Source organism: Meriones unguiculatus, assembly GCF_030254825.1.
Source record: "Meriones unguiculatus strain TT.TT164.6M chromosome X unlocalized genomic scaffold, Bangor_MerUng_6.1 ChrX_unordered_Scaffold_30, whole genome shotgun sequence".
Lineage (NCBI taxonomy): Eukaryota > Metazoa > Chordata > Mammalia > Rodentia > Muridae > Meriones > Meriones unguiculatus.
Genome location: NW_026843706.1, coordinates 13,316,441 through 13,343,475, shown reverse-complemented (window position 1 = coordinate 13,343,475; position 27,035 = coordinate 13,316,441). Strand labels below are relative to the sequence as shown.

The following is a 27,035-nucleotide window of genomic DNA, read 5'->3' as shown; positions in this document are numbered from 1 at the left end:
CCAAAAGCTATACAGAATCTAGGTTCAGAGCTCACTATGGTCTTTTTTTGTCCTCTTGAAATTTATATATTGGAACTTACTCTTCAATGAGATAGTGTTTGGTGGTGGGACCTTTCAGAGGTGATTAGGTTATAGGGTTATACACTTTGTGAATTCAATTAAGGCCATTATAAAAGAGGCCTGAAAGAACTTTGTTAGCAACTGAGGTTAGGTGAGGACACAGCAAGAAGGCATCTTTGAAGCAGATAGCTTAGGCTAGACAGTGAATTGATTGGAGCTTGATCTTGGACTTCTAATTCTCCAGAATACTGAACAATAAATGTGGCCTCTTATGAATTACCCACAGCAACATTTTTGTTTTACCTAAAGCAATGCTCATTTGCCCATGGCACAAGTGCAGGAGTCCTCTAGAAATGAGGCTCTAGTCTTCATGTCTTGATAATAACTCTTTCCTTGCTAAGCCACTTGCCCTTTTCAGTACTTTCCTGTACTTTTCCTGCCACCTGTATTGTCATTATGCAGAATGACGTGTAACTAGCTACAGCATTTTAATATCTTAAAATGTGTATGATTACTTAACTTAAACAATAGAAATAATACGGATACAAAAAAATAAAATAGATTATAGCTGCTACAGGAAAAAAATATTTAAATGATTCCTACAGTGGAGGCACTAAGCAAAAACCTAGAGAAAACTCAATTGTAAAATGTCCTGGGATGACTACAGTTCTGAATACTAAAGAATATTGGAAATATTTGTATGTTTGGCCAGGCGAAAGGCCTGTTAATGAACATAGCAGGTCCTAGTTAAAACTCCACAGGGTAACAAGATCTTTGAAGTTCAGTGTGAGCCCCATTGTAGACAATCTGTGAACTAGGCTTTTTAGAAGTGGGGGAATGTGCTCTGTTCTCAGAGAGATGCTATTTCTAAGATCAACAAAGATAGGCAACACTATCTAGAAAGCACTTGCATTGCTAGGCAGACTGTTTCTGTAATTGTGGACTAAAGGGCAAGATCTGGGATATATGGTACAAAATAAAGGCTAGCAAATTACTAATAGCCATTATCAGTACAGGATGAGTCATTTGGAATATGCCCTCCCAAACACCCAAACCAAGCTACACATTAGTGAAAAGAATCCCAGTTGTCTGCAGACTAACCATTAAATCCTCTCACGAGAGACAGGGAATGCAGTGCACAGGCAGAAAGGCCATCCACCTTATCACTGATTGCAGCTTTCAGAAGGAACATTTGAGTTTAACAGTTACCTCAGAGGTGTAACTCTATCCTCATTTTCTGATGTTCCTGCTTTGTCTCCACTCTCCATCCACCTGAAAATACTTGAGATTTCACAGAAGGATCTGTGTTTTTGTTTCTTGCCTAAATGCTCATCCTTTCTATGTATAACACATTGTACATAGAAAATATTCAATCAAATCTTTGCTTGAATACCACCTATGTCATGATACTTTATTAAGGCCATAAGGACATCATGATTTCCTCTAGCTCCCAGACACCCCAGAGCACTTTGTACAAATATTATAATCCTTAACATACAGTTATCTAAATATCCACATGCTTGGTTCCTAACAAAAGGATTTCTGTTTGTTATGGTAATATCCCTAGGATACTGGTTGACACATAACAAATCGTTTCTATATGTTTCCCTATGTAAAGTATATGTCATTGCACTCAGCACATAGCATCATTTGAGACTGACTGAAGACTTCTACTATCTATTCTTTCTAGCCTCATTCTAAGATTCTTAGATCCCCAAATGAGACACTCTATCTTTTCTATGTTCTTGCTGCTGTTCATTAGAGTGAGGCTCACTAAATGTGATTCAAAGCATAAGGAACTGAAGGTATAGTTCCCCTAGACCAAAAGCCATTATAAAAAAGGACTGTGTGAAAGAAAACTATCAATGCTTGGTTGCATTGATTATATTGAATCCTATGCTATTAAAAAACTTTCCCAAATGCTTTCCCTAGTTCATGATCATTTCAGAGGCACTCTCTATACTGAAAACTCAAGTGTAAGAAATTTGCATCTAAACATGGAAGAGAGGATCATTGCTATTAAAGTCTAGGGGAGAAAGTTCCTAGCATCGTGTAGTTTTTAACATTTAGACAATCTTTCTTTAACACATCCCAAGTACATTAGCAAAACTGATGCAATCATACAATCAAAGACTGAAAGAAGAACCATCTCACCATGACAGATATTATCTCTCAGTTGGTTTGAAACATCACTTTCCTCTTGATGACTCAACATGGGGATAGCAGTGACTACTTCCTTTGATTTTCACCTAAATATAGGCCACTATTGCTGCATGTCTCATCACATAAAAGACACTTGATACAATGCATTCTATTTTACAAGCCCGCACTGTGTGAAAGCTCTCCTGGTTTGCAGACCTGCACTTCTCAAAGCAGCTCATAATATACAGCTTATATACATTACTTAAAAGTGGTCCCCAAGCATCACTGTATTCCAAGAAGTGGTGCATCCTGGAGTGAAAAAGAAAATTGGGTTTAACTGTGAACTGTGTCTCTGTATCAGCTCTTCTTTTAGTGCTGTGACTTTGCTCTAATGAAATTCCACTTTCTTTGCTGTGGGTTTGAGGATAACAGCAAAATAAAAACCACCAGAGAGTGTGACCACATGCCAGGATGTAGCACATAGTTCTCACACCTTATCACATTTACTACTGCCAATGGCTTTAATACCAGATTTTTCTGTGGTCCAAGCCATTTTACAGAGAACAGCTTAGGAACTAACTACACGCACAGTCCATTTCTTTAATCATTATCATAATGCTTCACTAGGCCTCAGCACTAAATACACATGATTATTGCTATGAAGATTAAGTGAGACAAACATGTATAAAGCACCTAGTACTGTGTCAGGTACATTGTAAATCCTCAAGAAATACAAAACTTCTAGCCTTTCCATCTTCTTACCTAAATATTGAATTCTTCTCTAATATATAGAAATTTTTTTTCTTTTTTATTATTGTTAATTACACTTTATTCATTTTGTATCCCCCATAAGCCACTCCCTCCTCCCCTCCCGATCCCACCCTCCCTCCCCTTTCTGCACGCATGCCACTCCCCAAGTCCACTGATAGGGGAGGTTCTCCTCTCCTTTCTCATCTTAGTCTATCAGTTCTGATCAAAAGTGGCTGCATTGTCCTCTACTGTGGCCTGGTAAGGCTGCTCCCCCCCAGGGGAAGGTGATCAAAGAGCAGGCCAATCAGATTATGTCAGAGGCAGTCCCTCTTCCCATTACTATGTAGCCCACTTGGACACTGAACTGCCATGGACTACATCTGTGCAGGGGTTCTAGGTTATCTCCATAAATAGTCCTTGGTTGGAGTATGAGTCTCTGGGAAGTTCCCTGTGTTCAAATTTTCTTGTTCTATTGCTCTCCTTGTGGAGACCCTGTCCTCTCCAGCTCTTACTATTTCCCACTTCTTCCATAAAATTCCATTCACTCTGCCCAACAGTTGCCCATCAGGCTCAGCATCTGCTTTGATAGTCTGTAGGGCAGAGGCTTTCAGAGGCCCTCTGTGGTAGGTTCCTAGTTTCTTTCCTGTTTTTGTCTTCTGGCTTTTAGAAGCCCTCTATAGAAGGTTCCTAGGTTGTTTCCAGTTTTCTTCTTCTTCTGATGTCCATCCTCTTTGCCTTTCAGGATGGGATTGACCGTTTTAGTTAGGGTCCTCTCTCTTGCGTAGTTTCTTTAGATGCACAGATTTTAGTGGGTTTGTCCTATGTTGTATGTCTATATGAGTGAGTATATACCGTGTGTGTCTTTTTGCTCCTGGGACAACTCACTCAGGATGATCCTTTCTAGGTCCCACCATTTAGCTGCAAATTTCATGATTTCCTTATTTTTCATTGCTGAGAAATTTTGTTATTATTATTATTATTATTATTATTACCACAATCTATTCAGTGTCCAAGGAAAATATATCACAGACACTCTGGATGTTCCTTTTTAATACTGTACTTGGCCTATAAGTTCTATAGAAAAATCTCTCATTTTTGTTTGCTCTACTACTCTGAAATTCCCTTAATTTGTCCAGGGCCTTGTCATTCCCTGGACTATGAATGTTACACTAACTAGTATCCTCATTGCCAAATGATTCTTCAAGAATCAATTTAATTTAAATTAAAATTTAATTAAAATTAAAATCAATTTTATTTTAAAAATTAGAATTCTTTTTGCACATAGCAGTATTTCTTTTCCCAGCTTTGCTTGCTAGTAAAGCACACATAGATAATCTCTTCCACCCAAAGATGGCTAGTGGAAATGAGTGTGCTCTTAAAGCCGAACCCACAGTCACCTCCTACGTACCAATCTCTTGTTCTTTCTCTTTGACTCACATCATACAGAAAAGCCACTGCTACTGGAAATTATGTATTTAATACAGTAGAGCCCCGAAATGAGCAGACCTTGGGTCCCTGAACACATCACTTCTAAATTAGTCACCTCTCAATGAAAAACCTCAATTTAAAATATACGTACACCAAATTGGCCTGTTGTAAAGCTTGTGGTATATTTTGTTTTGTTTTTTTTTTTAAGTTTACTTATTTAATCACTTTACAGAATAATCCCTCTATTCTCTCCTCCCAGTCCAACCAGCAAGTTCCCTTCTCCCATATCTCCTCTCCTTCTCAGAGAATGGGAAGTCCCACCATGGGTACCCGCCCAGTCTGGCACATCAAGTCACAGCAGAACAAGGTGAATCCTTTCTCACTGAGACCAGACAAGGCAGTCCAGCTAAGGGAAAGTGATGCAAAGACAGGCAATAGAGACAGAGTTAAGCTGCTAGAATTGTTAGGGGACCCACATGAAGAAAAAGCTGCATATCTGCTGCATATGTATAGGGGGCCAAGGTCCATCTCCAGCACTTTCTTTGGTTGGTGGTTCAGCTTCTGTGAGCATCCATTGGCCCAGGTGAGTTTACTCTGTAGGTCTTTTTATGATTTCCTTGATCTCTTCAACTCCCTCAGTCTTCTATAAGACATCCTGAGATCTGTCTACTGTTTGGCTGTGAGTTTCTGCACCTGTTTCCATCTGCTGCTGGATGAAGCCTTTCAAAACAGAGTTATTCCAGGCTCCTGTCTGCAAGCATAGGTGTACTTTCTAAGTTAATGATTGATGCAAGAGTGTCCAGCCGATTGTGACTGATGCTACCGCTGAGCAGGTGACTCTGGGCTATGTGAGAAATCAGGTTGTCCATGTTTTGGAGTACAAGCAAGTAATCCGTAATGAGAATTTTTCCATGGCTTCTGCATCACATTTTTTGTTTGTTGTTTGATTTTTGATGCTTGGGTGTATTTTGTTTTCTTCCTGTCCTATGATTCCATGACATTTTTTCTTTTCACAGTTTATTCACTTTGTATCTTAGCTGTAGCTCCCTCCCATATTCTCTCCCAATCCTACCCTTCTTCCCTCATGTCTTCCCATGCCCCTCTCAAAGTCCATTGATAGGGGAGATCCTCATCCCCTTCCATCTGACCCTAGCTTATCTGGTCTCCTCAGGACTGGCTGCATTGTCTTCCTCTGTGGCCTGGTAAGGCTGTTGCCCTCTCAGGGGGAGGTGATCAAAGAGCCAGTCACTGAGTTCCTGTCAGAGACAGTACCTGTTCCCCTTAACAGTGAACCTGTTTGGATACTGAGCTGTCATGGGCTACATCTGTGCAAGTGTTCTAGGTTATCTCTATGCATGGTCCTGGGTTTGAGTATCAGTCTCAGAAAAACCCCTGTGCTCAGATTTTTGGGTTCTGGTACTCTTCCTGTGGAGCTTTTGTTCCCTCCAGGTCATTCTATCTCTCCCTTCCTTCATAAGATTCCCTGTACTCTACCCAAAGTTTGGTTACAAGCCTCAGCATCTACTTTGATATCCTGCTACGTAGACTCTTTCAGAGGCCCTCAGTGGTAAGCTCCCATAGTGTTTCCTGTTTTCTCCTTCTTCTGACTTCCATTCCATTTGCCTTTCTGAGTGAGGATTGATCATCTTACCCAGGATCCTCCTTCTTGCTTAGCTTCTTTAGGTGTATAGATTTTAGTATGTTTATCCTATATTACAAGTCTAATATCTGCTTAAAAGTGAGTATATACCATGTGTGTATTTCTGCTTCTGGGATACCTCACTCAGGATGATCTTTTCTAGTTTTCACTGTTTGCCTACAAGTTTCATGATTTCCTTGTTTTTAATTGCTGAGTAGTATTCCATTGTGTCAACATACCACAATTTCTGTATCCATTCCTCAACTGAGGGGCATCTTGGTTGTTTCCATATTCTGCATATTATGAATAAAGTTGCTAAAAACATGGTTGAGCAAATGTCCTTGCTGTGTACTTGAGCATATTTTGGATCTATGCCTAGGAGTAGGATAGCTGGATCTTGAGGATGTGCTATTTTTAATTGTCTGAGATTGATTCCAAAGTGGTTGTACAAGTTTACATTTCCACCAGCAATGCAGGAGGATTCTCCATCTCCCCATACTCTCCAGCATGCATTGTCACTTAAGTTTTTGATCTTAGCCATTCTGATGGGTATAAGGTGAAATCTCAGGGTTGTTTTGATTTGCTTTTCCCTGATGACTAAGGATGTTGAGCATTTATTTAAGTGTTTCTCTGCCCTTCTATATTCCTTTACAGAGAATTCTTTGTTTAGCTCTGTATTCCATTTTTAATTGGGTGACTTGATTTGTTGGTATTTAACCTCTTCAGTTCTTTATATATTCTGGGTATTAGCCTTCTGTCAGATATAGGGTTGGTGAAGTTCCTTTTCAGTCTGTAGGCTGTCATTTTGTTATGATGATTGTGTCCTTTGCTTTACAGAAGTTTTCAGTTTCATGAAGTGCCATATATTGATTGTTGCCCTTAGAGCCTGTGCTGTTTGTTGGTGTTCTGTTCAGGAAGTTATATCCTGTGCCAATGAGTTCAAGGCTCTTCCCCACTTTTTCTTCTAGTAGGTTTAGTGTTTCTGGTTTTATGTTGAGGTTTTTGATCCACTTGGAATTTAGTTTTGTGCAGGGTGATAAATACGGATCTATTTTAGTTTTTCTACATGTAGACATCCAGTTAGACCAGCACAATTTGTTAAAGATGCTGGGTTTTTTTTTGTTTTGTTTTGTTTTGTTTTGTTTGTTTCATTTGTATGGTTTTGGCTTCTTTGTCAAAAATCAAGTATCCAGAGGTGTATGGTTTTATTTTTGGGTTGTCTATTTGATTCTGTTGATCCACCATTCTGTTTCTATGCCAGAACCATGCAGTATTTATTACCATTGCTCTGCAGTACAGCTTAGATCAGCGATGGAGATACCTCCCAATGATCTGTTGTTGTACAGGATGAGTTTGGCAATTCTGTATGTTTTTTTTCTTTTTCCATATGAAGTTGAAAATTTTTCTTTCAAGTTCTGTAAAGAATTGTGTTGGTATTTCAATGGGAATTGCATTGAATCTCTATATTGCTTTGGTAGCATGACCATATATGAAGAGATTTTGCACTATTGTATGTGCCTCCTTAAATATGTATTACATATGCTGTATAGACTATATAAATGATATAAACTATATATACTTGTATATGCTACACTATGAAGTGAAGTCTTTAAGAACTACATGGCATTTTTTCTCTGTAGCTCGATACATATCCCAGAGTCTTTCACATACTAAGTTCTTTTATAAATGTGTCATTAAGCAGGTGATTCAATGAAATAAAATCAAATTAAATTTTATGAGTACTTTTTATCCTATTCAGAACTGAAGAAGAATATTGCTATATCACTGACACCAGGCATGATGAACATTACATATTTATCTTTTTATCGGTAACTATTATATTATTAGTAAAGAAAGTGTACACAATATATACTCTAACTTGGGTAGTTTAGAATAGTTCCTAAGTGTGGATATCATGTAGGGATATCTCTGTGAAACTTCAGTGTGTTGTTCCATATTAGTGTGTGTATTGCTGAGATAAACAGTGGGTATTAGGGCTTAGCCTACATTTCATGGTCATTCTGAATTTCCAAGATGCGGGGAAGCAAAGCCCCTCTTATTGCCCCAGTTACATACTCATGAAAGATCTGGTTCAAATTTTCCAAGTAGCTATCCTTCATAACTTTGTCATGGAATCCAGAATAAAATTAATGAGCATCTCAATAACAATAACAATGCTAATGACAATAATAATAAACATTGAGACTTTCTGAAAAAAGCTAAATGGTCTGCACGTTTTATCTGATTTCTACTTTCTATGTTGTAGGCAGCAGCTAGTGCTATTACATGAAGAACTGGGGAAATGAAACAGCTTGTGACTTGTGAAGATCACTAGATGAATCACTTGTGGAGCCATAAAAAGAGGCAAGACTTTTATCTTAGAGTTTTGAGCCTCATTTCTCTTCCTGCCCACCTTCTGGGATCTCAAGTGTAGGAAAATAATGGTTTCACCAACCTTCTGTACTTGTGCCCTTTCTCTCTATTATAATTCAAAAGAAGCATAAATGCATCTACCTATACACCTAGCTCATAAAACCTCACTTTCTTGTATGATTCAGAGTATAGCTACCCTCTTCCTATTCATCCAACGTTTTTTATGGTGACTAATCATTTTCTCAGCTTCATCTTTGATCCTCTTCAAGGTGCATCTTCATGTTCTCTCCTCATAGTTCAGTATTTACATCCTTGCTTTTCTTCTCTGCCGCCCTCTTTACCAAAACTCATATATTACATAAGATTTGTGGTTTTATTTGGGGGGGGGGCACACATTTGAGTGAAGTGCTGGTAAAGGCCAAAAGAAGATGTCAGATATTCTGGAACTATAGGTAATTGTAAGCTTTCAGGTAGAAGTCCTAGAAACTGAATCTTAACCTTTTTCAAAAGCAGTAAGTACTCTTAACCACTGAACCATCTCTCCAGCACCTCCTCTTTTTTTCTTTCACTACTCATGTTTTCTATTGCTATTTTAATCCATTTGCTATTCTACTGTTCTCACTTCCATTCCTTCATATCATTCTCTGCTCCTCTTATTATTCACATTTTTAACACTGAGCATACCCAGTTTATCATTCTATCATCCTCATATTATCCTGTCTTCTTCTTACATGTAATATATGCCGTCCTTTCCACAATGTACTACCAACTTCTTTTCCTTCCTTCACTTTAATACAATTGTGGCTTTCTTCCATTTATCTCTATGCTGATATTATATTACATCCAATCTGTTTTTTACATCATGTACATTTATATGTCCCACCTTTTTTCATGTTTTATGGCTTTAATATAAAAGAAATATGTATTTGAGAAGGAGTGGGAGAAAGAGGGATAGCAGGAGAAATAATAATATGGAGAGAAAACTAGAAAATGGATCGGGCTTTAATTGGAGAGGCGATGAGGAAGGTCAATGCAGAAGGAGAGGGGGAGAGAGGGGAAAAACAATGTTTGAAAAATCCATAAAGATTTATATTATATTATATTTACCTAAAATGACATATAGTATACGAAAGTATATAGCTACACATACCTATACATATTCAATGATGTTATGCCACTTGAAATGGTAATACTCTCCCCCAGCCAAGAGCCATAGACTATCAAACAAAACCAAAATCAACCCAAAATGCTAGTAACAAGTATGAGAAACTTCCTTCTGAGTTTTTGGCTGGGTGAGTACAACAGACTCCCCAAACAATACAGGCTACTGCAGTTGCACTTGGTTGGTTCCCAGAGGCTGACAGTAAGTCTCTATGGCTGAAAGCACCATTTGTTTTGGACATAGGCCTCACAAGATTTAAGCTGGATATACTCTGAAAGTCTCTTCCCTGATTTCCTGGGAATGGAAATGTCTATGCAAGTTAACAAGGGAGGGAACCAATTGGTAACTCTACCCTGCTGTGACATTTAATGAACCACAACAATGGTAGAATATTCCTAAAAGTGGAATAGTGGTACTTACATCTTTGTGGCAACCAACTGCTGTCTAATTGGACTAATTTACTCCCTACCTCTTTTTAAGCACACATATTTTCACATACAGGCAAATCTATCTAACTGTAGTTTTGATGCCAACCTTTACACTTTTCTTTCATAAAAATGCTAGTTCTGCAGTGTCCTCAGTATTGATCTTTGAATCTGCTCTTTTCTGCTATCTGACAAATATGTGCTATACTCTCCATTTATAGCAAATAGAACCTGACCTTTAACTACTGTGTAGACATTATATATCTCCCCTTTTTCTCCATTTTTCTCAGTTTCCTCATCCTTAAGGTAGAGATAATAGTCCCTAGGCCTTAAGGTAGCTATGAAGATTATAAAAGATAAGTGACCAGAATAATATCAAGCACTGTGTTCGTGTGATATTGATGAAGATAATTGTAAAAATCATTACTATTTCAGTACTCTTATGTTCATTCCCAACTTTTTAAACTATCAAATCCTTTAACATTTATATCAACATTTACATTGTCAAAATAACCAACTCCATCCTCATTTTATGGATTGGTGCTGCCAATATTTGTCATAGGTTCTTATTTTGAAAAATGACAAACTTTAGGCAGAGTGCAGGGAATCTTATGAAAGAAGGGGGAGATAAAAAACCTGGAGGGGACAGGAGCTCAACAAGAAGAGCAACAGAACCAAAAAAAATCTGGGCACAGGAGTCTTTTCTGAGACAGAAACTTTAACCAAGGACCATGCATGGAGATAACCTAGAACACGTTCACATGTGTAGCACTTGGCAGCTCAGTGTCCAAGTGAGTTCCAAAGTAAGGGGAGCAGGGACTGTCTCTGACATGAACTCAGTGACTGGCTCTTTGATCATTTCCCCCTAAGGGGGAAGCAGCCTTACCAGGCCCAGAGGAAGACAATACAGCAAGTCCTGATGAGACCTGATAGGCTAGGGTCAGATGGAAGGGGAGGAGGATCTCTCCTATCAGTGGACTTGGAGAAGGGCATGGGAGGAGATGAGGAAGGGAGAGTATGATTGTGAGGGGACAAGGGAGGAGGCTACAGCTGGGATACAAAGTGAAAAAAATTGTAATTAATAAAAAATAATTAATAAAAAAGAAAAAATACTTGGCCCATATGTAGAGGTGTGCTTTACCACTCTCCCAGACATTCCTCAATTTCTACCAAGATGGCAGTCAAGATTATTCAGTCAAGATTATTGATCACAATTCCATGCCTTGTTAATTTTGACACCTAAGCACATCACCTCAAGTCATATTTAGCTTGCAAATAAAGATACGGCAAGATCATAATTTCATCAACACTTTACATCGCTTTCATACAAACCAAATCAATTCTTTCCCTGCAGTTTAAACAGTGATGAAAGGATCAAACTCTTTACTAATATGTGAAGCAAATTCTTAACTGTGACCTTCTATAAGATGAAAAAAAATTCTGTCAAAGTACAATAATATATATTAAACATCCCCATTTCAAAACAGGTGGAATAAGGATATAGGCAGGAGGGATTCGGCAAATGAGAAAACCAAAACTCAGCAGTGAATACATTAAACTCTATACCTCTGTGTTTAGAGTCTGAGGATCAGAAAGGACTTAGACAGTCTTGGCTCTTAAGACATTACTAGTTATATATAGCCTATATAGTCATTTTGGTCTGTTTGAATCACTTCCAGAAATTTTCCTCAGTGGATACTACATTTTCCTGGCATGTCTTAGTTCCTGTATTTTCAGCTTAACTCTTATGGCTACACATTCCTCCATCTCAGGGCTGCTCTCAGGGAATTTGACCTTGCTATAGATTTCGTGGCCTCCCTTTCCTTTCCTTTGAAATCATTAGATGAAGCCTGTATGATTACATGACTTTTGCATTTCTCTGTGTAGCCCTGGCTGTCCTGGACTCACTTAGTAGACCAGGCTGCCCTCAAATTCAGAGATCTGCCTGCCTATGCCTCTGCCTACAAATATCTTCAAATATAAACTATAAAGGTTTTTAATCCCCAGAGTATACAGTAGAAGGATCCACTTGGACTACTTCATTTGAAGATTTACATTTACCTGTTAGATACAGGTTACCTCAATAACTCAAATTTGGTAAACATTAATATGGGTACAAGATTCAGGAAGCAAAATTTAATAACAGTGAAGCTATCCAAAATTCAAAAAGCAAACAAAACAATCAAGATAGTATTTGTTTGTTAGAACAAATATTATATAACAAATGCTTCCAAAATTAATCGGTTTTTGTTTGTTTGTTTGTTTTTGTATTTATTTATTTATTTATTTATTTATTTATTTATTTTGGTGTTTTGAGACAGGATTTCTCTGTGTAGCTCTGGCTGTCCTGGACTCACTTTGTAGACCAGGCTGCCCTCAAATTCAGACATCTGCCTGCCTCTGCCTCTGCCTCTACCTCTGCCTCTTCTGCCTCCCTGAGTTCTGGAAATACAGGGATGTGCCCAGCCAAAATTAATCTTTTTTACACCAAAATGCCATGACATCTGTCTTAGTCACTGTTCTATTGCTGTGAAGAGGTACTGTGACGAAGGCGACGCTTATGAAGAAAGTGTTTATCTAACTAGAAGCTTGCCTTTCTACCTATATCCTAATAACCCATTGCTACATCCTGATCCATAAGCAGCAGATAGAGACTGAGCCTGGCATAATCTTTTGAAGCTTCAAAGTGCACCCCCAATGGCACAGTTCCCCCAAGAAGGCCACACTTGCTAATCCTTTTAAACAGGTTTACTCCCTGGTGACTAAGCATTCAACATATGAGCCTATAGGGGACATTCTTCTTCTACATACCACAAAATCAAATCACCCAAATAATAATAATAATAATAATAATAACAATAATAAAATATAAAACTGTGCAGTTTCATGTATTAGGATATAGGTAGAAAGGCACATGTTTTTATATTTTATCAATGTTTAAATTGATAAGTATAATTTGAAATTATTTGGAAAAATTAGTCCTATCAAACTTCTGTACCCCAGGCAATGAGATGTAAAACATATTTTTATTTTAAATTTTCTAAAGAATATCTATCACTATCTCTTTTGCTTTTTATAACTCATCAGGCTGCTTTGCTACTGTATTTAAGACTACCATGCTCTAGGGAGTGCAGTGCTTATACCTCTTCAAATGTTCTTGTAAATTTATCTATTTAGGTGTTCTTGAATACATATGTGCCTTCCTCATACACATAAGTCTATGAATATGTACATATTTTTTATTTTAAATTTTTTCAATAATTACACTTTATTCACTTTGAATCCCCACTTGTAGTTCTCTCCCTCCTCCCCTCCAAATCTCTCCCTTCCTCTTCCTTCTCCATGCATGCCCCTCCCCAAGTCCACTGGTAGGGGATGTCTTCTTTTCCTTCTTCTGATCCTTCTCTGTTAGGTCTCATCAGGCGTGGCTGCATTGTCTTTCTCTGTGGCCTGGTAAGGCTGTTCCCCATCAAGGGGTGGTGATCAAAGAGCAGGCTAATCAGTTCATGTCAGAGAGTCCCTGTTTGCATTACTATGGAACTCACTAGGAGACTAATGTCATGGGATACATCTGTGAAGGGGTTCTGGGTTATCTCCATGTATGCTACTTGATTGGACTATCAGTCTCAGGGAAGACCCATGTGCTCAGAATTTTTGGATCTGTTGCTCTCCTTGTGGAGTTCCTGTCCCCTCCAGGTCTTACTAACATCGACTTCTTTCGTAAGATTCCCTGCAGTCTCCTCAAAAGTTAGCCATAAGTCTCAGCATCTTTTGATAGTCTGCAGGGCAGCGCCTTTCAGAGACCCTCTGTGGCATGCTCCTAATTTGTACCCTGCTTTCTCTTTCTTCTGATGTCCATCCTCTTTGCCTTTCTGGATGGGGACTGAGCATTTTAGCCAGACTTCTCTCTCTCTCTCTTGATTAGTTTCTTTAGATATACAGATTTTAGTGTGTTTATCCTATATTATATGTCTATATGAGTGAGTATATACCATGTGTGTCTTTATTCTTCTTGGACAGCTCACTCAGAATGATCTTTTCCAGTTCTCACCGTATACCTTCAAATGTCATGATTTCCTTGTCTTTTATTGCTGAGTAGTATTCCATTGTGTAGATGTACTGTACTTTCTGTATCCATTCCTCAGTTGAGGGGCATCTTGTTTGTTTCTAGCTTTTGGCAATTACAAATAAAGCTGCTACAAACATGGTTGAGCATATATCCTTATTGTGTACTTGAGCCTCTTTTGTATATATGCCTAAAAGTGGTATGGCTGGATCTTGAGGAAGAGCTGTTCTTAATTGTCTAAGAAGGCGCCAGATTGATTTCCAGAGTGGTTGTACAAGTTTACATTCCTACCAGCAGTGGAGGAGGATTCCCCTTTCTCCAGCATGTGTTGTAACTTGAGTTTTTCATCTTGGCTATTCTGATGGGTGTAAGGTGAAATCTCAGTGTTGTTTTGATTTGCATTTCCCTGATGACTAAGGACATTGAGCATTTCTTTAAGTGTTTCTATGCCATTCAATACTCCTCTATCAAGAATTCTCTGTTTAGTTCTGTTTCCCATTTTGTAATTGGATTACTTAGTTTGTTGTTTTTTAACTTCTTTAGTTCTTTATATATTCTGGATATTAGCCCTCTGTCAGATATAGGGTTGGTGAAGATCCTTTCCCAATCTGTAGGTAGTCGTTTTGTTCTGATGACAGTGTCCTTTGTTTTACAGAAGCTTTTCAGTTTCATGAGATCCCTTATATTTATTGTTGCTCTTAGAGCCTGTGCTGCTGGTGTTCTGTGCAGCAAGTTGTCTCCTGTGCCAATGAGTTCAAGGATCTTTCCTAATTTTTCTTCCAGTAGATTTAGTGTGTCTGGTTTTATGTTGAGGTCTTTGAAAAGCTTGGACTTCAGTTTTGTGTAGGGTGATAAGTATGGATATATTTTCATTTTTCTACATGTAGATATCCAGCTAGACCAGCACCATTTGTTGGAGATGCTATCTTTTTTTCCATTGCTTGGTTAGGTTCATACCAAGGTACTTTATGTCCTTTGTGGCTATTGTGAAGGGTATTGTTTCCATAATTTCTTTCTCAGCCCTTTTGTCTTTTGTACAGGAGGGCTACTTATTTTTGAGTTAATTTTGTATCCAGCCACTTTGCTGAAGGGATTTATCAATTGTAGGAGTTCCCTGGTAGAATTTTTGGGGTCACTTAAGTATACTATTGTATCATGTGCAAATAGTGATACTTTGACTTCTTCCTTTCCGATTTGTATCCACTTGATCTCCTTCAACTCTCTTATTGCTCTAGCAAGGACTTCAGGAACTATGTTGAAGAGATATGGAGAGATTGTACATACTTGCCTTGTCCCTGATTCCAGTGGGATTGATTTAAGTTTCTGTCCATTTAGTTTGATGTAGGCTATAGGCTTGCTGTATATTGCCTTTACTATGCTTAGGTATGTACCTTGTATCCCTGATCTCTCCAATACTTTAAACATGAATGGATGTTGGAATTTGTCAAATTCTTTTTCAGCATCTAAGGGGATTATCATGTGTTTTTTTTTCTTTCAGTTTGTTTATATGGTAGATCACATTGATGGATTTCTGTATATAGAATCACCCCTGCATACCTGGGATGAATCCTGCTTGGTCATAATGGATGATATCTTTGATGTGTTCTTGGATTCAGTTTGTAAGTATTTTGTTGAGTATTTTTGCATCAATGTTTATAAGGGACATTGGCCTGAAATTCTCTTTCTTTGTTGGGTCTTTTTGAGGTTTAGGTACAAAGGTGACTGTGGCTTCATAGAATGAGTTTGGTAGTGTTCCTTCTGTTTCTGTTTTGTGGAAAATTTGAAATGAATTGGCATTAGCTCTTCTTTAAAGGTCTGGTAGAATTCTGTGTTGAAACCATCTGGTCCTGGGCTTTTTTTGGATGGGAGACTTTTGATGACCACTTTTATTTTCTTAGGGAATATAGAGCTATTTAATTGATTTATCTGGTCTTGATTCAGCTTTGGAAAGTGGAATCGATCCAGAAAATTGTCCATTTCATTTAGATTTTCAAATTTTGTGGCATATAGACTTTGGAAGTAAGTCCTAATGATTGTTTGGATTTCCTCAGTGTCTATTGTTATGTCCCCCTTTTCATTTCTGATTTTGTTGATTTGGATAGTGTCTCTTTGCCTTTTAGTTAGTTTGGCTAAGGGTTTGTCTATCTTGTTGATTTTCTCAAAGAACCAGATGTTGGTTTCATTGATTCTTTGAATTGTTTTATTTGTTTTTAATTTATTGATTTCAGCCCTGAGTTTGATTATTTCCAGACTTCTACTCCTCTTTGGTTTGTCTGCTTCTTCTTTTTCGAGGGCTTTCAGGTGAGCCATTAAGTTGCTTGCATGAGCTGTCTAGAATTTCTTCTTGAAGGCAATTGGTGCTATGAACATTCCTCTTAACACTGCTTTCATTATGTCCCATGAGTTTGAGTATGTTGTGCCTTCATTTTCATTGAATTCTAGGAATATTTTGATTTCTTTCTTTCTTTCTGCCTTGACCCAGCTGTCATTGAGTAACAAGTTGTTCAGTTTCCATGTGTGTGTAGACTTTTTGTTATTTCTGTTGTCGTTGATATCCAGCTTATTCCATGGTGGTCAGATAGGATACATGAGATTATTTCAATCTTTTTGTATCTGTTGAGACTTGGTCTTTGTGATCAACTATATGTTCTGTTTTGGAGAAGGTTCCATGAGGTGCTGAGAAGAAGGAAAATACTTTTGTGTTTGGGTGAAATGTTCTGTACAGGTCTGTTAGGTCCATTTGATTCATGACCTCTGTTATAGTCATTGCTTCTCTGTTTAATTTCTGGTTTGTTGACCTGTCCTTTCTTGAGAGTAGGTTGTTAAAGCCTCCCACTATTAATGTGTGGGGGTCTATGTGTGGTTTAAGTTTTATTGATGTTTATTTTACAAATGTGGGTGCCCTTGTATTTGGGGCATAGATGTTCAGAATTGTGGTGTCTTCTTGGTGTAGTTTCCCTTTGATGAGTATGAAATGACCTTACCATCTCTTTTGATTAATTTTGCTTGAAAATCTATTTTATCAGATATTAGACCAGCTATTCCTACTTGCTTCTTGGGTCCATTTCCTTGGAAAACCATCTTCCAGCCCTTTACTCTCAGGTAATATCTATCTTTGTGACTTGGGTGTGGTTCTTGTATGCAACAGATTGTTGGGTCTTGTTTATGCATCCATTCTGTTAGTCTGTGTCTTTTTATTGGAGAGTTGAGTCCATTGATGCTAAGGGAGATTAATGACCAGTGGCCGTTAGATGTTTTGATTGTGCTGTTGGCTGTGGTAGTGTGTTTGTGTGCTTGGCTACTTTTAGCTTTGCTATAGTGAGGTTATTTGTTTCGTATGTTTTCCTGAATGTAGTTAGTTTTCCTGGGTTCTATTTTTCCTTCTAGTATCTTCTGTAATGTTAGATTTGTGGGTAGGTATTGTTTGAATTTGTTTTTGTCATTGAATATCTTGTTTTCTCCGTCTATGAGGACTGAGAGTTTTGCAGGGTATAGTAGCCTGGGCTGACATCTGTGTTCTCTTAGGGTCTGCCTGATATTCGTCCAGGCCCTTCTGGCTTTCATAGTCTCTGTTGAGAAGTCAGGTGTGATTCTAATGGGTTTGCCCTAATATGCTACTTGGCCTTTTTCTCCCGCAGCTTTTAGTATTTTTTCTGTGTACTTACTGTTTTGATTATTATGTGGTGGGAGGATTTTCTTTTCTGGTCTAATTTATTAGGTGTTCTGTAGGCCTCTTCTATTCTTGTAAGCCTCTCCTTTAAGTTGGGGAAATTTTCTTCTATGATTTTGTTGAAGATATTTTCTGTGCCTTGGAGCAGGGAGTCTTCTTTTTCCTCTATTCCTGTTATTCTTAGGTTTTGTCTTTTCATAATGTCTTGGATTTCTTGGATGTTTTGTGTCAGGAATGCTTTGGATTTAACATTTTCTTTTAAAGATACATCGATTTCTTCCATTTTATCTTCTACACCTGAGATTCTTTCTTCTATCTCTTGTAGTCTATTGGTTATGCTTATCTCTGTAGTTCCTGTTTTCTTTCCTAAATTATTCTTCTCCTTTATTTCCTCCATTTGTGTTTTCTTTAATTTTTCCAATTCTGTCTTCATATCTTGAGTTGTTTTGTTTATTTCCTTTGCCTGTCTGATTGTATTTTCCTGTTTTTCTTTTAGTTCCTTCAACTGTTTGTTTGAACATTTCTCTGTTTCTTTCATTTCTTTTAGTGATTTAGTTATTTCTTCTCTGAAGGCCACAAACTGTTTAGCTGCATCTTCCTGTATTTCTTCACAGATGGCCATAATCTGTTTGATTTTTATCTTTCTTCTATTATCTTCTTCATCAGCATATATGTAAGGTCTTCTTCTTGAATTTCAATTATGCTGGGTTATGCAGGACTGCTCACTCCTGGATGGCTGGGTTCTGGAGATGCCATATTGCTCTGTCTTTTGTTTGTTGAGCTTTTACGTTGACCTCTACCCACTGGGCTGTTTTAGGTGTTGGCTGCTAGTTTCTGGTGCTTCCTGGAATCCTGGGGTAGGATTCCCTTGGCAGGAAGTTGATTTTTCCTGAAGGAGGCCTCCTCTGTTTTTTGGGTATGGTCATTGTATGGCCACTGTTTATCAGGAATTGCCACTGCTCACCTTAGATGTATAGACCTGAGTAGTGGCTATGGTCTTTGTTAGTCAGGGGGGCTCTCCTCTCACCTGTACAAGTCCTGGAGACAGCTGCCTTGCTGCTGGGTTTCTCGTAATGAATTTAGTGAGCTACTACTGTTGTTACACTGTTACTGTTCTTTTCCAGGTACAGTCCTCTTGAAGAACCTGCTGATTCCTTAGCTTTGGTTTTTTTTCCCACTAAAGAAATTCAGTCTGGTACCCTGGTGCACTCAGTTCTGTCTGGGAGGGTGAGTTGAATGCACAGCAAGTCTCTGGGCCAAAGGATGAGTGCTCTGCTTTGGGCAGGAGACTGTGCACCCCAGTCTAGAATGGTGGTTGGGTGTGCCGCTCTGAGCCCGAAGTTGTGTACTCCTCTGTAGGCTGGCAACTGAGGTCTCCACTCTGGTCCGGAGGTTGGACGCTTCACTCTGGGCCAAAAGCTTTGTGTCCCAGTCCGGAATGGCAGCTAGGGATACCGCAGGAGGCTCTGTGCTCCGATCTGCGGTGGCGGTTGCAACCACCAGTCCCCAGGAGCTTTTCCAGGGATTGACTGGTGACCTGAGGTCAGTCCCAATTGATTTCCACACCTTAGGATTTCCACACACCTTGCAATCACAAAAGCTGGTGTTTTAGGTCCCAGAGTTCAGTCTCCTTGTTGCTGTGTTGACACTGCTATCCTGCTCCTCAGACACAGTGTCCTCCCAGCCCTGCCATCTTGTCAAAATAATATGTACATATTTATAGAATATTGACAAACTTCTTTGTGTCTCAGAATGTATATATTATAACTATGTGGAATATAGACTATGCATGTATGCAGGTATGCGTGTATGCATGTAAATGTGTGAAAACTGTGATTATGTAGCAATATGCATGTACAAATATATGAACTTGAAATATATACATATATACTTTTCAGAATTTATACATATATTATACAAATATATTTTCAAATATATACAAGTACATTTTCAATATATATACATATTTTATACAAATACATAATCTTGAAAGTATAGTTTATTTAAAACTATTGAATTCATATGTGTGTATATATATATATATATATATATATATATATTAAAAATAACATACATGTGTCTGTATGATAAACCAAAGGAATTTTTGGTGTATAACCTCAAACCCACTACTTTCAACACATGTCCTTGATCCAACATATTGTGAACGGTGGTTACCACTTTCTTACCTCATTGTGTAGAGGAGGGTCCCATTGTCCACCAGTCTGAGCAGCTTGTTGGGTGTGGTCATATTGTGAGCCACTGATTTTTTGCCATTGTGGAAGAAGGTATCAGGAGTCCATATCTTACTAGCCAGAAGATTGTTGAGTGGAAGGATCTTCATGGGTCCATCAAATTTTAGTCTTTCGTCATGCCATGTTTGTCTAAAAAATACATCAATAGTATATTCCTAGAACAGAGAGAGCAATAAAGAAAGATTGAAACAAGTTTTCAGTAGGGTTCTGATGAGGATCAACAATGTCCTTGGCAAATATTAACTGAAATATTTCCTGTGATATAATGGAAGAGTCTATTAGAAGCACTGAAAATTTCTGCATTTCTGCCATATTTACCAATTACTGATAATATCTAACCATATATCCAACATACTTTACCAGAAAAGTCATTTCCAACACTGCCCTACATATAATACAAGCTGAGCACAACGTTTGTTCTCTATGCCGTGATATCTCTAGCAAAAAAAAAAAAAAAGAAAGAAAGAAAAAAAACACTCTTTGTCTTTATAGATGAATGATTTTATATGGATATTGAAGGTCATTACAACCATAACCATAAAAATCAAACCATATATTTTTATACAAATTTCATCTGTGCTGTAGCTTTATACATGTATTCAGGGGATTTCTGGGTGTGTGAATGAGTAGGTCTCTGATTCCTAAGTCTACTCTTAAGGCCTTTTCTTTTTGTTGGTTTGCCTTGTCCAACTTTGATGTGATTGTTTTTGTTTTATATTATTATATTTTGCTTTGTCAAAAATATTTCTAAAAAAATAAAATATTTTTGAACAAAAAAGTTACTAGGTTTGGAAAGAATAAATTATTCACATATAATAAGAATACTTAACAAATATCCATAAAAAATAAGAACTAAACATTTCAGTAAAGTTAAGCATTGAAAGGCTATTAGTATGCACGAAAATTATTTTGATTTTACGTGCTTTGTATTAAACTTTAGTCAAACTTTAAAATTCTGCTTTTTAAAATTATTAAATAAGGAATCCTCTTGGACACTGAGCTGCCATGGGCTACTGCTGTTGCAGGGGTTCTAGGTTATCTCTGTGCGTGGTCCATTTTTGGAGTGTTAGTCTCAGAAAAAAAACCCTGGGCCCAAAGTTCTTGCTTCTGTTGCTCTGCTTATAGAGCTTCTGTTCCCTCCAGATCTTTCTATCTCCCTCTTCTTTCATAAGATTCCTGTACTCTGCCCAAAGGTTGGATATGAGTCTTAGCATATGTTTTGATACACTGTTGGGTAGAATCATTCAGAGGCCCTCTGTGGAAGGCTCCTGTCCTTTTCCCCGTTTTCTCCCTCTTCTGATGTCCATGTTGTTTGCCTTTCTGAACAAAGATTGAGCATCTTACCCAGAGACCTGATAGACTAGGGTCAGATGGAAGGGGAGGAGGACCTCCCCTATCACTGGACTGGGAGAAGAGTATAGAAAAAAAGGAGGGAAGGAGGGTTGGATTGGGAGGGGATGGGGGTAGGTGCTACAGTTTGGATACAACGAGAATAAACTAAGAAAAAAAATTATTAAATGAGTTTTATTTGATTGGTGACTGGAAGAGTGCTACATATAGTTTTACTAAATAATTTTGAATTTAATTTTTATTTTGTTCTGAATTCTAAATAAAATTGAAATTAATTTTAAAAGGCCAAAGTGAACAGACAACTTTTAGCTAACCATGTTAAAAGAAATTAAATAGAAGTAGAAGTATATGAAAATTTAATTCACTGTTTCTAATCATACCTTGAGCAAACTCTTTCCTGCCATACATTATTGCTTTCATGTTTGAGATCTTTATAAATTAAATAGTCTTGTTCTTTTCTTCATCAAACATCTCATCCCATCTCTAAGAATGGGAAGTATCTTCAATTGCTGCCTGAACTGGAACACTTTTGCAAGAGGCCAGAGGTTTCATAAATAATTAGCATAACAGTTATAAACAGAGACGCTTCATGCCTATAAACTAGAACTAGACTCCCATATAAAGCCACAATCATGAAATACCCCAACATCAGAAAAAGCAGTAAACTAAATAAAATTAGCAAAGCAGAATCAGACCATAGCCAGAAAGTTAAAAAAAAAAAAAAAAGAAAAGAAAAGAAAAAGTGGGTGGAGGTAAAGGAAAGCTCTTTCTGTTGAAATTCAGACTCTTTTAATCTTGGATTGATGTTCAAATCAATTTACATTGTTTGCTTAATCTAAAACCTTCAAAATGAGAAATTAATATAAAAATAGTCTTGGATGCCAATGGAAGAGATATCACAAAAAGGCTCTGGAAGAACAACACTATAATTCAATGTGCAACAAAACACCTAAGACAATGGTCAGTATATGATACAGTATATAACAAAATTATACTCATTCTAAAGACTTCATACAAAATAGTTCTCAAACAGAGATTAGAAAATATGTGCTGTTAAAATTACAAAGAAATTGAGGTAGAGAAAAATAAAAATAGGTTTGAAAAAACAGGTTTGAAGCCACATACTATAGAAGGAAAAAAGTTGCCAGAAAAAAATTAATTTGTAGTAGACTTGATATTACTGAAGAGAGATTAATGAACTAATGTATATATGAGGGAAAACTGCTCAGTTTACATTTCAGACAGATAGCGAAAAATGAGAGAATGAAAGGAAAAGTTTAGTTGATGTCTGTGAAGATTCTGAACACGAGAGACTACAGAAAGTGGGGAATGAACATCTTTCAGTAACGTAATGGATGGACTTTCCTGGAACTGTTGAAATAGATGTATTTTTATGTTCAAGAACCATAATGAGCTACAAAGTCAATACATTAAAATAGAGCAAAGCCATTCCAGCACAGAGTAGACTCAAAGAATACCAAAAAGTAGTTCACATGAACAAAATTGAAAAGACATTATCTGCAAAGAGTTATCAATTTAGTTGACATCAGACTTCTTAAAGGTAACAAGAGAATTAAAAAAAAAAATGAAAGAAAGAAAAATTATCTTGGAAATGCCAGGGTAGAAAGAGGGTAGAAGAGGATTGATCTCGTGCAGGAGCAAATTGATACCCTATGGCAAATCGTTCAACCTGGCTATCAATGAAAGTATGCTGGAAAGTATGCTGGACTTAGAGTCACTAGCATACAACATGAGAATTTTTCCTGTGCTGCAAATCTGTCTAAACAATTGTCTAGCTATATTTTAGGTAATTGGACTGAAGAATTCGATACTATGATGGAGCAGCTGAGAGTGGCCATTATCACAGTAAATTCTACCAGAGTGGACGCAGGACTAGCCACAGGATTATCATCATGGATTGCTGCAGCCATGAATCATCTGAAGGAATGGGCGGGCATGGGAGCATTAGCAGGCCTTCTGGTGTTGGTCTCCTTGGTTTGCCTGTGGTATATATGCAAGATTAGAGTCTCACAACAGTGTGATGCAGCCATGATCATTCAGGCCTTTACAGCCATTGAAGCAGGACATTCTCCCCAAGCATGGTTGGATACCATAAAAAGCTAAAATGTTATGCTCAGGATGCGAGGCTAAGCACTGCACTCAGGGTCAGCTGCTTTAGACCCAGAGAAGAGCATGTCTGGTTGCATGCGGGTTGATACCCCAGGTCCCGCCTCTGAGAAAAAGGTATCCGACGGGTCTGATGCTCTTTGGGTGGATGACACCTAAATGAACATTGGTACAAAGTCCCAATTTATTTCTAATATCAGAGATCAGACCTCTACTCTTGCCTGATGCGTCTAAAACAAAAAGGGGGAACTGTAGAGAGCTGCGTAATGCCGCGCCTTAAAGATGGAGCTGGTTTCCGCCTTCCACCTTCCCGATGGTGAGTGCTCTCTGTCACAAACAACTCCACATTTGGCTAAGGCTGAGGATCTGGCTTGCCTCCATGTATGTGGACCTATCTGCATTGCCCACATGGCACGCTGGGGTTGGCTACCCAGAGGCTATTTAAGCTGTGGGCTGGCTTTCCCCAGGGTCAGATGATTGTTCAAGGTTCCTGAATAAACTGCATTGAAAAAAAAAAAAAAGAAAGAGGGTAGAGACTATTTTTCCTGGATTTTATACCTAAAAGAGCTAGGTCAGCATAAAGCTAATTTATAGACAAGTACAGTAGGACAGAGCATTTAGTACTCAAGAGCCATTCTACCTCTATCTTTTTTTATGGCTGGCTTCCCCATAGTCTTTCGTCTCATTGGACCATACAGTGAAAAGACATTCTTTGAACATCTTTCCACAAACAAATAGTAATCCTTTTCTCGTAAACATTTGTTATTCTTCTTCTTCACAACACTGAAAAAATATATCTTTGTTTACTATTTCTTTTACTCCAATAGGCTGGAAATTTCATTATGATAAGGACTTTTTTTTCTGTTCACAGATATTTCTTCAGCATCTGAAACTCTACCTAACATAAAGTATGCTCTCTATGCATGATTAAAAGTAAATGATTAAATAAACCGTCTTAAAATGAGTTGTAAAAGAATATTTTCTTGTAGAACTTATGAATATGTAACTGGGAACAGCAAGCATAAATATTGGTAAATGTATGTATGCATAAGCTTTAAAAATGGCTAATAAGGGCTAGGAGAATAAGTTAGATAAACTAATCAGAACACGCTACATGTAAAAAGATAGTAGAATATGTAAGGTAATAAATTCTTTAAAACTTTAAAACATGGGAGGTTTTATAAGATTTGGAAGAAGAGTGTAGATGTGAGATACATTCAATTTCATTTATAGAAACATTTTGTTGTCATATATATATTAACATTTAAGGTAATCACTCATGAATATGATTAAAAAGATATAAAATACAAAAAATAAAAAAAAACAAATTTTTAACTCTGTGAAAATAAGAAAAGAAAAGGAAACATTCAGGAGATTAGGGTAAAGCACAGAATATATAAAATAGAACAACTGAAATGATATAGCTGCATTTGAGGATAGTAAAAAATACTATATATAATAGGCACAAGGTGGGCCATGCCAAAAAATAGGTTTGCCTTTGCAGTAAAGTATCATTCCAGTATTTTTTAAAAGGAGTATCTCAAGTGGAAAATACAAGTCCTTTCAAAGTCACTACATCAAAGACATTCCTTGATCATCCTATTGGAAATAATAGAGTTTGAAATCTGCAATGCTAATCCTTCCTGCAGTGTTCATTTTGTTTGAGATTTCTTTAGCTTTCTGGGGTCTTTTGTGGTTTAATAGGAATTTTTTTTATTTTTTTTCTATTTCTGTGTTGAATGTCTGGGACTTTGATCAATATAGCATTGAATTTGTAGAATGATTTAGTTATGCTTGTCATTCTCACAATATTAATTCTTGCTAATCTATGGACATGGGAGATATTTAGAGTCTTCTTCAATCTTTTTGTTAGGGATGAGCCTCCTGATAGGTTATCAGATGTAGGTTATCTAATCTCAAGTGCTTAGCACTAAACACACACACAAACACACACATTTGAGCAACTATAGATTCACTAGGTTATGTGTGTGTATATGTGCATGTGTGTATGTGTGTATACTGTGTATATTTGTGTGTGTGTGTGTGTGTGTGTGAGTGTGTGTGTGGTGTACAATTTAGAAAAAAAACTCATGAACTTAAAGGGGAATTAGAAAACATAAGAGGAGCTAAGGGGGGAAGATAAGGTGGAAGTTATATACATATCCTATTCATGTATGAAATTCTTGAAAATTAAATTAAAAATTCATATAATTTCTTATTTTATTTTTCAAAACACTAACAAAACATAACTATTCTATATGTACTAAAATATGTAATCAAAATACATGGGTTAAAAATTGAATTGTATGGAAAATTCAACCAACACATAGGGTCTCAGTAAATAAAAGTCCGATCAAATTTATAATTTATAGTTAAAAATTTAAATCCAATGAATAAGTATGAACTAATGAATATACTTAGACTTCTCCAAAATACCACAAAAAATGAGGGATTAGAAAGGATACTTAGCAGTGATTAAAAATAATAAATGTAGCCAGGCACAGTGGTGTGTGCCTTTAGTCCTAGCACTCAGGGTGGCAGAGGCAGGCAGATCTCTGTGTGAACTCAGGACAGCCTGGTCTACAGAGTGAGTCTAGGACAGCCAAGTATACACAGAGAAAACTACTCTTCCAAAACAAACAAACAAACAAACAAACAAACAAACAAACACACAAACTAGCAAAAAGAAAATGATAGATGTTAATATCTGAAGTCCTATTTTGACTTTCTTTTTTATTAAATTTTTATTTTTTAATATTAATTACAGCTTGTTCACTTTGTATCCCAGCTGTAGCCCTCTCTGTTTTGGCTTTCTAAATTGGTACTTGGAGTGCAATTGATACAGAAAACTTAAAGGCATAAAAAAAATCAACGTTCAAAAGTATGTTAAGATTCCAGAAGGACCACAGCGTACATCCAAAGAAAGTAAAGAGAAAAAGGGCAACCCATACCAAAACAAAATTAAATACAAAACACAAAGAAATAGTATAGGTAATACATACATACATACAGACAGACAGACAGAGAGACAAACAAAGATGTCTTTGAAAACACTACCAGTTCCAAAACTTTTCACAAATTTAATGAAGAAAAGGAAAAATTATGGAGTCATAGTGGAAAGAGTGCACCAAAGAATTATAAAGAAAGCAGGGGGTAAGAAATTAAAATTGGGCTCAGTTTGATCATTGCACATAGACATAATATGTATGGGCTGAAATATAACACTATAACTCATACATACATAAATAACAAATAAAACGTAGAGACAAGAAAGTTAGTTTTCTTTCAATCAGACATGCAAAAAATGATGGTGGGCTGGAAAAAAAGGAGTAGCAAGAAAAAGCAACATTTGAATTCATGAACACCTGTGATCATAGGTTATGTATCAAACAGTAGTATAACAAACTAAGAAATGAATAAATAAATGGAAATATTACATCAAAGGCAAGTTGAATTATTCTAATAGATGTAAAAATAGTCTACACTGGATTATTTATTAATGCAAACAAACACAAAGTTTAGAGGAGAAAAATCATCTTAACATAGGTCAAAGAGAAGTTGCACATTTTCAATTATATTCATAAATAAACA

The 27,035-nt window shown here is 37.1% G+C and overlaps 1 protein-coding gene across 3 annotated transcripts in view; it reads right to left on the bottom strand.

The window, feature by feature from the left end:
- Positions 1-27,035, bottom strand: part of Gabra3 (gamma-aminobutyric acid type A receptor subunit alpha3) — a 288,094-nt gene that overhangs the window by 66,701 nt on the left and 194,358 nt on the right. For all 3 annotated transcript variants that reach the window (XM_060376662.1, XM_060376661.1, XM_060376660.1), the window contains one exon: positions 19,902-20,122. In XM_060376662.1, coding sequence (XP_060232645.1) covers positions 19,902-20,122 — 221 coding nt within the window. The remainder of the gene's footprint in view (positions 1-19,901; positions 20,123-27,035) is intronic.